We start from the raw sequence: 11597 nt of genomic DNA, 5'->3' as shown, positions 1-11597 counted from the left end.
ACCAAATGCACACAAACATTTGTGAGTTTCTCCTTAGGCTGTTTTACTCTAATTGTTCCACAAGTCTGCCAATGATAAACCAAGGAGTGTAATCAGTGAATTTTTGTGATATTGTTTTATTGTTATTTGTGCTCTTCCTTTTAGTTGCCTGGAGTTGTAACTTTATTTCCAAGCAAAATTCCATGTTGGCAAAACAGTCACAATCAATAAAACTTTGAAGAGAGCAGATACAAGAACTAAAATGCAAGGGATACAAAGCAAGAGAAAAAGAAACACAAACAGTGCCAGATGATTCTTAATATAAAGAAAGTTTAAAGTATAAAGGTACAAAGTATAAAGGTACACTGTCAATTTTATGTTTCCATTAATGAATAAAAAAGCAAAATTCTCTAAATTTCTTGAATAATGGAAACCTTTCTTTAATTCGCTTGTAATTAGCGGCCTTCAAAAATTTGCCACATTCCAAATTCCAGTTGTATATTCATAAATGCTTGGAACAGAAGTGCTTTTCCAGTTAGGAGCTATCATGACCCTTTCCTGGCTGCACAAACTATATATGAAAAATGACCAAATTGTAGTTTTCTACCCCCACCCCCAATAAACCAGACAAGAAGTTGGTGAGTAGGTCAAAATAAAACATATAATCTGCAGTATCCTTTCTAATTTCTATCATCCCCCCCTTGATATTTCTTTGTTTTTGGATAATACCATAAATGTGTATCTTATCTGCTAGTGTCTTACCACATCTCCAAGTTAGAAACAGTTTCAAATGCCACTGAAATTATGTTTTAGATTTTTTTTCTATTACCATACAGATATTAATACTGAGAGAGCATTATGCTAGATCCACTGTTGTATTTGTCGTGGGACTACATAATTAAAATTTATTCCCAACTTTAATAGAAGTCTGTTTGCAAACACTTTTTTCCTTCTTTCACAGGGTAGCACTCAAGCACACAAGCCCTTACCAGAATCTGAAGTTGCAGAAACAAGAAGTGTGCTTTAACTTCATCTGGCGTTTGCTAAAACTAGATCATAATGGGGCAATTCACAGCCCTTACAACCACAATGGAGAGTAGAATGGGGTGGAGCCATGGACAAAAGTTCACCTCTACAGTACTGTGGCCCAATTCTCACTGAGGTGGTATTGCCCAACTCTGAACTATACCACTTCAGAGTTGGGTTCACATGACTGAATACTCCATGCAACTCACAGACACACACACTCACACTGTGCACAGAACACTATTATTAGGGAGATGGGTTCCAGCCTAGTCTTTTCCTTAGCTTGTTGCTTTTTATATGCAGAGGGGGTGATTGCATTTTAAAAAATGATACTAAGGAACACTCAGATCTGTGAGCCGCTACTTGCAGATCTGAGATGATACTGCAAGGCACAAGTTTGCTTATCTGAGAGAGGACTAGGTCTGTGTCCAAGCTCAAAGAAACATATCATGTTTTTATTATGAAAGCCATCCTACTTAAGGCAGATATGCTTTGACCATAATGCCATCATGCTGCAAAAGTGTCCGTATCTTTTCCAAATTGCATAAAAGGCAAGAGTTTTGCCAGGCACATCTTTTCTGAGTGAAGATATGCAGTGATGGGAGGCTGGTCAAATTGTTTATTCTATGCAGCTTTTAAAGGGTCTGGAGTCATGTCAGGGTCTGGCTCAGCATGGCCACTATCCCCAAGCAACTTGTAAGAAAACAGAAGGGCAGCAGAGTCTGGCTGTGTGCATGTGGTGGTGGTGAGGGACACATCCTTAGCTAGCAACTTCACAAAAACACTTGGAAACTCCCGAGTTACCCTGTGCTCATAGCACATATAACAACTGAGAGTGAAGGTCAATTTAAATGATTTTAATTGTGAAAGTGCATGTACAGTACAGTCTGTTGAAGTTTGAAAGAATTACAAAAGTATCTGAATTATATTTCTACAATAAAGTAAAAAACAAACAAACTTACATTTCCCCAAAAATCTATAACTATGATTCTTTTATTTAAAAAAGCATGTACAGTAAGTCCCTAGAGAAAGGAAGTTGCAACATTTATCTGCAAGAGGTGCTAAGACTCTTCATTACCAAAGAGATCCACCATGAGAGGTAAGTATTGAATCTTCTTCACTGGAAGGGTCGGTGGCTCCCCTCTATATTCATCTTCATACTAAAAATAATGGAATAAGTGGTCAAAACACATTTAGGACTGAAATGGAAAGCAGCCAGAAATGGCACAAAACACAATGAAGCAGCGCTGCCCTCATTTCCGTCCACAAATCGTTCAACAAACAGAACTATGGTGTTATAGAGCAACATTAACAAGAATATGTTTAAGCTTAAGAAATCAGGAGCAAGTTTCTAGAACATGACAAATGGCCTTAAAACAGAGGCAGAGACAAGGAAAAACCCCAGCAGCATTAACACTCACCTGGGGAATGCAAAATCACTCTAATTAGCCTTAATTTGAGGAGAGTCAGCAACAGGAGACTAACAAAATATTAGAGGCTGCTCTGAAGGTGGGACTGAATATTGATTCCCATGCCCAACCAAAAAATACACCACCACCACCACAAGAACCCACTGGTTACGTGCAACTAGTGGGGAGCTTGCTCTCCTCAGCCCACCTTGTAATCAACTTGGGTTTCCATACTTTCTTAGAGAACCTGCAGAAAAAGCTTGAGCTTTCCATGAGCTTTCCGAGAAAACCCAGAAAGACCAAACCCAAAGAAGCTCTCCACAGTGCTTCCTCTCTCCATGCTTTCCTAAAACTTACCATGATAAAAGGGTGTTGGTGCGAAAAACAGCTGAGCTCAGCAGTGGCAGAAGCCTCATCTTTAAACCAGACCTGGATGTGCATAATTTCCCAGTGCCTCATAGAAAACTCCCCTTTCCCAGGCAGCGTATAATGCTCCAGAGGCATGCCGAGGCCCATTTTAAGGATGAGGTCTCTGTCACTCCAGAAGCTCCCTGCACTATCTCTCTTTCCATTTGAGAATCAGTGCTATAAAAACAGAATACATTCAATACACTCCACTAACAATATAATATGACCCAGTTGACAGTTTGATGGCTGTCAGGGATGGGAGAAGACCTCATCTTTAAACCAGGCTTTGGAATTTTTGGGACATAAATTGTTTAGTTTTTGCTAGAGATTAAGCTAGCTGGGGAATAGTGATCTTCAGTACAGCATTCTTGGAGAACATATCAGGGCAGTAAACTGCATCTATGAAGCCATGGGACCAGTGAGGAGAAGATTTATTTCCTGGGACCTGTTAGCTTAGAAACTGGTAGACAGATTAAATAAAACTCTCTGGATTCAGTTAGTCAATGAGAGCGCAGGCTGATGTTTCTGTGTGTCAGATATAATCATCAAGCACTCCAGAAATACTCAATCCTAAATCACAAGTGAGATGAAGATATAATGGATAAAGTTCAAAAATCCAACAGGGGGATTCAAATTCCATTCCTTCCTTTAGTTTCCCTCAGGACCCCTTTTCATTAAAATGTACTCATCAAAATTATCTTCAGCGATTTAAACAATTAAAACAAGGGGGGAAATTCACCAAAAAATACTTTGAGGCAAACTGAGCATAGATTTTTACTTTCAATCCAGATGTCATGCAGCAGCAGGAAATAGGTTGGAAATTTGATGTACTGAGACACCCAACGTGTGGCTTATGCCTCATCAGAAGAATTTGCAACCTCAACAATCAAGTAAGAAGTGGCCCTCAGAATATGAATATAAGCATAGTGAAGTTTCAGAATCCACAAAATGTTTTGGATGTTTTGTTCTCATTCATTACTAAGTACATTTTTTATTGTTGTTGTTCAGTCGTTCAGTCGTGTCCGACTCTTCGTGACCCCATGGACCAGAGCACGCCAGGCACGCCTATCCTTCACTGCCTCTCGCAGTTTGGCCAAACTCATGTTAGTAGCTTCGAGAACACTGTCCAACCATCTCATCCTCTGTCGTCCCCTTCTCCTTGTGCCCTCCATCTTTCCCAACATCAGGGTCTTTTCTAGGGAGTCTTCTCTTCTCATGAGGTGGCCAAAGTACTGGAGCCTCAACTTCAGGATCTGTCCTTCTAGTGAGCACTCAGGGCTGATTTCTTTGAGAATGGATAGGTTTGATCTTCTTGCAGTCCATGGGACTCTCAAGAGTCTCCTCCAGCACCATAATTCAAAAACATTTTTTATTATTTGACTGCAATAAATTTTTGGACTTCCTTTGAAAGCTACAGTAGGAGGTTCTTGTTTGTGCAGGCCCATTAGTCAGAAATACTTTTGGCTTACCTGTAAAGGCATCAAGATGGTTTGGAAAACTGGAATTGGGTGATCTCTCCAGTTTAGCCCATCGACTAGTTTCTTATAATTTACCTGCTCTTTGCAATCTTCACACCTAAAATCAGATTGGGAATGCACATATTCAGGAAGTGACTGGCTATACTTTGCTTAACACAGCAATGTCTTTTCATCCTTTACCTAGAAACTATCTTTTTGAACCCGTAAGAACCAAATGGACATGAATTCATGATGTGTGTGTGTGTACATTATTACTATTATTACTGTAATGATTATTATTACTATTTATTGAATTTCTATACCGCCCTATGGCCAGAGGTCTCAAGGTGGTTCACATAAAAGGATCACATATTTGCTTTCTCTTCCCCAAGCAATTCATGCCTTGATGCTACTATCAGCTAGCACAATTTAATGGCAGGGAGGTTGTGGTCCCTGTAGCTCCCATGGTTTATCTATCATAAGGGAATATTTTTATAGGCTGATTCCTATGGGACTCATTTCTGAATTTAGAAGCTGAATTCCATGAGGTCTGACCGTCCTATGTGATTTTTTTTTTAAAAAAAAAACCTTTGTTTATCGGCAGTATGCAACTAGTTTAGGGATGGTAATTATGTTCCTGTGTTTGCTTGCTGATGGGGAATCTGGAAAATTGCCACAAATATGTTTTACATTATTATTTTTTCTTCTGGTTTGGGACAAGTAATCACTTATCACATAAAAATATTGAACCAATAAACAGCCAGAATTTTAGAGATTATATCCAAAATCCTGGATAATAATTATTCCCAATCCCTTATGTTTAAATAGCAAACACACCCAATAAAAGTCAACAGGCATTAAACCTGATTTACACTTCAGTCTAAGAATAAAGTGTATTCTTTCACTAAGCTCTATGGCCCTTGTAATATATTTTGTGTGCATTTTTTTTACAGCTACTACTACAAGCTTTCATCACAAAAGTATCTTTTGGGAAAACACTAGATGGCTACACTATGCTAACCTCCTGCAATTTTATTAATAAGTTTTTGCCATTCTCTGCTCACAGTATGCTTCTTTTGGCTGGCTCAGAAAAGACCAAGGAAAAATGGAAGAGCCATAAGGTTCTCAGAAAGGGATGGCCCGATGCCCTGAAAAAAACCTTGTTATTCTCAAATTGCTTCCATTCTCCAGCCTCTGTGCCACAGTCCACCTGTCTCCATTTTCCAGACCCTTCTCACCTTCCATTTGCAAATCATCACCCCAAAATGAATCAGTCGGTCCAAGTTAACCTGGCTACCTGGATCTCAGAACCAGACTCTATTATGCAAAGCAGTCATATGCAGATTTGCTTAATTTGTGTCATAGGTTTTTGAATAGAAGGCAATTTTTGGATACATATATATACCCAATTGTTTATTATTTCCCACTGGAGGGTATGCACTTTATTTTATTTAAAAAAAAAAAACCCAAAAAACGGAATGCAGTACTTTTGACCGTGTTTCTCTTATCTACAATAAATTGATGCTCCATGCATGCCGTTCCAAACAGAACCCAAATTACCCATTCTGTTAACTTCTGCATGCCCATCAAGTTTCTTCTTCTCCACCCACACTTCCTTTCCTGGTAACTGATTTGTAGAACGATCTATGCATGTTTACTCAGAAGTATGTCTAACTACATTCAATGGGATTTGCTCCCAGAAAAGTTGCAATCTAGCTGCTGGGTTCTGAACTTAAGTTTTTGAGCATTCTTCAAAGGAAACTCCAAACAACACACTTCAAGAGTCTAGACCGAAGGTTATCGGAGCACAGGTAACTGTGGCCAGGCTCGCTCTGTGCAGAATGGGGTTGTGCCCTAAGAGATGGCGTAAAAATCTTTGAAATAAGTGTAAGGGGGTGGGGGGCAGATCAAAAGCAGCCTTGGGCCACAGGGACCAGTTGGGCCTCTAGTGTCAAAGCTACCTCAAACTGCACCTCCCGACTGTGTTCCTAGGCCTTCACAGGAAATGCAGCCCCTTGAAAATGAGGTTGAACACCAGTTATCTACCTCCTTTTTCACTGTTCCTATCAAAGCCTGAGTTGTGTGTTAATGTGCTTGTGGAAAAAAACAGTGCATGCTTTTTCTACCCCTGTAAAACTAGTACTGTATAACTCAAGAAATAGCTGGGGACATGCTCCAGTTTTCAAATTTGTTGGATCAAGTTTTCAAAGAATATTCTAACAAGTGTGGCACAGTAACATGGGGAACTATTCAAGCCCTTAGCCTTCGTTGATATCAAATAACCACAGCAAATTCAATTAATGTCTGTATTTTAGATAAGTAATGTATTCCTTTGGCCCATTTCATATTCTACAATATAAAGCCCTGTAGCTTATTTTCAGATTAATAAGCTGATTCTAAACACAGAGTTCAGAGAAAGCAAGGATGGGCTTCATTTTCAGATAACTGGTACAATTCAGTTCACTTTATGAAATACATTTAGGATCAGGGTACACATCACAAATAAAGTTTCATATTATTCCTCCTTGGTTTATAGTTAACAAGGCCCCCATGTTTAATACTTATTACATTTATCATAAGTGATAGAACATAACTCTCTTTTCTGGTTGCATCTATTTAATTGCTGCTTTCCAAAAGTGGGAGAGAATTCTTCATTTCACTCCTGGATTCTAGCTGTCCCAGAACAACTTTTGGCAGTTCAGGTTAGTGGGAGTTCTAAAAATGAATTATTTTACTCCCTTTGACTAATGCTCATGAGCAGGTGTCAGAAATGATGAATGTGCAGCAAATTGCAAAAGTCATCTATCTGCCTACCGCAGGGAACTCCCTGAAAAGCTCTTGTTTTATGAAAGCACCAGATTTTTTTAAATAACTGTGCCTTATTTTTATTAGGCATTTCAGAAAAGAGGGAAAAGAAAAAAGGTTACCTACTGCTGTCCTATGAGGAGACAAAAAAAAAGGTGAGGAACCATTTCATGTTCTGAGAGGTTTCACTTTTAACAATGCAATACAAGTCTGGCATTATATTGTCTTTTAATTTAATATCAAAGCCCTCAGCAAAACAGGAGATGGGGGGGCTGTTTGGTAAGGAGGAAGTGACCTGAGCAAGAAGCCTCATAGCTCCTGAGAGCCCAAGATGGGTTAGTTAGGAGGAGGAAAATCTGGGCATCAGCAAGGGATGACAACTTGGGTGGCCTTGGGCCAAGAGACAGCATGCTTCTCCTCCAGTGTACTGCTTTGACCCTTCCTTACACAGAGGCTTCTCTCCTGAGTTTCACAGCACATCTTGAGAAGCCTACGCCAAAACACAGTAAAACTGCAGGTTCATTCTCCCCCACCTCAATGCAAATATGGGAGCCATAAACCTTGTAATATTCCTAAAGTCACACAAGTTAAAGCAATAACCCTACACTCTCATTTAGCAAGCAGGTTGCTCAGTACAATAGATGCCCCAGCAGAACTCTGACATCTGTGCCATGTCGTTTTCAATCTGAGCAGCCCCACACCTCAGTAACAAAGGCCCCTCTTTTCATTGAACATTGTCAGATTCAGACCGTATTACATATATATTTAAACCGTCACTATTGAAACAGCTGTCTGAAGAGCACAGTTCCTAAACCAGGCTGTTTCGGCATCTCTAAGAAATTGAATCAGAGCGCAACGTACACACACAGAGCTCATGCGATCCATCTCCTTAATAAAAAGTTTAGAAGGGATCCACAGAAAGGCTGTTTGCAATGAAGACAGAAATGAAACTCTCATGAATATGTGAAGCAATCAACGGGGAGAAGCACAACTTGCCAAACTGCTGACAGCTTGCCATTTTATACAAGTCAGGCTAAAGATTCTGGTGACAATTTGAAGGTAGCTGGAAAGAGGGACTGCTGTTTGTTGTGTGTACACTCATCTCATTTTCACCTCAGATAAACAGGTTTTCCCGACTCTTTCAAAAGTTTGCAACAGGAGGCACTTCCCTCTGTATTCCCCAACAGCCTCAGATGGTAAGGGAAGGCTGTTTGCTTCAGCCTGAGTGAGCTTGTCCTCAATCCCTAGTCATGCAGGAATGCTTTGAAGTTGCACCAGGCATGCCTCCTCCTCAGCTGTCTCATTCAACCCTTTGACGTAGGGTGAGGAACCTCTTGGCCCACCAGCAGGGCCAATTTTGCCCACAAGGCCATTTCCACCAAACCACACCCATCTGTTAATCAGCTTACATCATTCTGATGGGTGGGTGAAATCAGCTGATGGGAGAGTGGGGTTCAATAACACCCCGCCCACTCAGCAGCTGATGAGAGAACTAGCAAGCACAGCCAACACAGAATTTCACCATACTCCCCCTCAGAAACATGGGTGGTGGGTTGAATCCTGCTCAGAGTCTAGCAGAGAGCAAGACTGAAGTCACTATTCATCAGCCGGTGAGCAAAGAGTTCAATCCTGTTGGGTGCTGCTTCACCAGAGTGTTTGTCCTCTGCAGGAAACAGCCTGGTGAAGCTGACTTCACATGTCAACTCTTGACAGGTGGGCAGGGCCACCCAGCTAGCTGTCACCTGATGTCATCATGATGTCAGGTGATTGGCTAGTGGGTGGCCCTGCCCACCTATCAAAGCTGGACTTCAGGGGAGAGGGAGAAAAGGTAAAGATCTGGACTGACTCCTGCTTGAAGGAGAGTGCAGCAGGTTCCCTTTAGCAGTATAGCTGGAATTTTAAGAGCGAACAGCACTTCTCTCACCGTGGCAAGATTGTTAGCTTCTGCCGTGGGTCATGGCCTATCGCATTTCACTTGTTGGCCCCAATGAAAGCTGCTTTTGGGAACCCTGCACAGGATTGTTGAGGCACCCCTTGTTCTACTTCCGGATATCAGCAAATCCAGCCGCAGCAGTGAGACAAAAGAAACGTACGTGTATGCCCCGGGAGGCTATGCCTCCTTCAAACCATCCTCAACTTGCTTAAAAACTGTTCCTGGTTTCCAGAAGTCCTGACTCAACACACCATTTACATAAATTCATATAATCTTAGATTGAGACTTACGCAGCCAATATTGCTCGCAAAAGATCATCTGCTACCGGTAGCCTGAAGGACTTGCATATAGTCCTGCACTTGTCGCTGGCCAGCAGTCCGCATCTGCACAAACAGAAATGTTTCTCGTGGAATTCATTTTTTAAATGAAAATAGAAAAATGTAAAATGCCTGGTTTAGGAGGTGTCAATATCTGCATTTTAAAAATAGTAACCTGGAAAAGATGGTGGAAAAGCTTTTGGAAAGGAAAGCTTCTTAAAATACAGTCCAGTGACTGTTTCTTGCCTTCAAGCTGCTCCATTGTGTGGAGCTTTGAGTACCAGGGAAGGCTAATACTTGTGCCTACTTATTAGGGTCAAGGGCTGCTGCTCAGAGGTAGGACATCTGCTTTAGCTGCAGAAGGTCCCAGGTCACTCCCCAGCGCCTCCAGATCCTGTTCAAACTCCTAGAAAGCCATTGCCAGCCTGTATAGACTGAGCCACCAGCCAACCTGTCCATCTCAGTGCTCCTGCCAGGGCCTCCCCCTCATGCACCCTCAGAGAAGGACTGCAGCTCTCTGGCTCTTCTGATCAGCTGCTTGGCAAAGGAGAGAAAAGTAAAAGAAGAAACCACCACTAGGCACCAGGCTCGGCTGCCCACCCAAATGACACCTACCCCACTCCCCAGAAATCCCACTTGCTCAAGCACTTTGCCTCCAGGATGCTAAAATGTGCTGAAGGCCAGTGGGAGACAGATTGATATACTGTATTCTCTTCCAAACCTGGAGCCATAGCTATCAACTTTTCCCTTTTTTAAGGGAAATTCTCTTATTCCGAATAGGATTCCTCGCAAGAAAAGGGAAAAGTTGACAGCTATGCCTGGAGCTTTGAATTAACAAATTGCAGACCAAAACAATTAAGTCAATAGGATTTAAAAATTGTTTCCCTGTAGTAATCAGATTCAGACCATAACAGTGACACTAGATTCTCAGAGCAGCAAAAAGGACAAGCCCTGCCAGACAAAGAAGGGAGGCAAAGAAGATTCACTGGGCCTTTCCAAAATGCCGCAAAGGACTTTAGAGACAGACATCATATTTTGCCTATGTTCAATGTAAGGGAAGAAGCAACGCTCTCCAATCACTTAGAGCTGAAGGACACTCCCAAACCACCATGGGCAAAGCAAAAGACTTTAAGGCTACAACCCAAACCAGGGGGAAGTGCTGAACTTACTTCCAAGTAAATGTGATTAGGATCAGAGTATGATTCCCACTAATTTCAATGGGAAAATCAACACGGACATGGATGGCCTTCCTCACTAGGTGAGGCCACCACATTTCCAGGAGGGGCTTCATAGAAATTAATAGAAAAATCAGCTATTTCATCATACCTAACAGAAACATCTACATCCAGCTGCCTTACAAGCCATTAGCATCAGAAATGCAGAAGCTGAGTAAGAACTGTTTTGGATGTTCAGAAGCTGTATCCTACTCCTTCTGTAAATATATTATAACTTCCCTGTTACCCCCCTTGCACCCTTTAAGTACTTAGCTATGTACACAGTCATTCCTTACTTGCTCCGGTCGTTATACGCAAGCACTGCCAAAACTTGACCAAAATTCTCAAAGCTATTTTTCTTAAGTTGTTCCTGGGCCACTGCTAAAAGATAGGTGGTATCCATTTCATTCTTATCTCTCAAGCTATAGTATCGCCCAAGGGTCATAATTTCATGTTCTGATAAATTTCTATCTGAGATATTCAACAGCAAATTTCTGAGGAAGAAAAGAAAAAGTATATTACAATTGCTTGCATGAAGTGTACCTGAAAAGAGCAACAAATGTAGACAGCATTTTCTGAAGTGGCCTTGCGTTAGTACAAAACTGTGTTGGCACAAAACATACCGCTAATTTTTAACCAGCATCTACATTAAACTTATTTTTGTTGAGCTTCAACACAATGAAATGGAATGGAAATGGAAAAATGAAATGGAAAAATACATACATGCATACATCATTTTATTTGTAGGCCACCTTTCCATAGTTAAAACCAGGCATAGGCAAACTCAGCCCTCCAGATATTTTGAGACTACAGTTCCCATCATCCCTGACCACTGGTCCTGTTAGCTAGGGATGATGGGAGCTGTAGTCCCAAAACATCTGGAGGGCCGAGTTTGCCTATGCCTGGTTAAAACCATGCTCAAGGCGGCTTAGAACATGAAAAACTACATAATTACAAAAAAACCAAAGGTAGTTATAAACAATAAATGAAACACATCGAAAAGTATACAACCAAATTGAACAATTTCTGCATAAATCATAAGATCTAAA

At 41.1% G+C, this 11597-nt stretch overlaps 1 protein-coding gene across 1 annotated transcript in view; it reads right to left on the bottom strand.

The window, feature by feature from the left end:
* Positions 1–1849: 1849 nt before the first annotated feature.
* Positions 1850–11597, bottom strand: part of EFHC2 (EF-hand domain containing 2) — a 64570-nt gene continuing 54822 nt past the window's right edge. The window contains exons 12-15 of the mRNA XM_033147129.1: positions 10845–11042; positions 9308–9400; positions 4292–4397; positions 1850–2165 (exon numbers count right to left, since the gene is read on the bottom strand). Of these exons, the coding sequence (XP_033003020.1) occupies positions 2067–2165; positions 4292–4397; positions 9308–9400; positions 10845–11042 (496 nt within the window). The 3' untranslated portion in view covers positions 1850–2066. The remainder of the gene's footprint in view (positions 2166–4291; positions 4398–9307; positions 9401–10844; positions 11043–11597) is intronic.

Source organism: Lacerta agilis, chromosome 4 (genome assembly GCF_009819535.1).
Source record: "Lacerta agilis isolate rLacAgi1 chromosome 4, rLacAgi1.pri, whole genome shotgun sequence".
NCBI classification, from domain to species: Eukaryota; Metazoa; Chordata; class Lepidosauria; order Squamata; family Lacertidae; genus Lacerta; species Lacerta agilis.
Note: the sequence above shows the minus strand (reverse complement) of the source record. Positions and strands in the feature narration are given on the sequence as shown.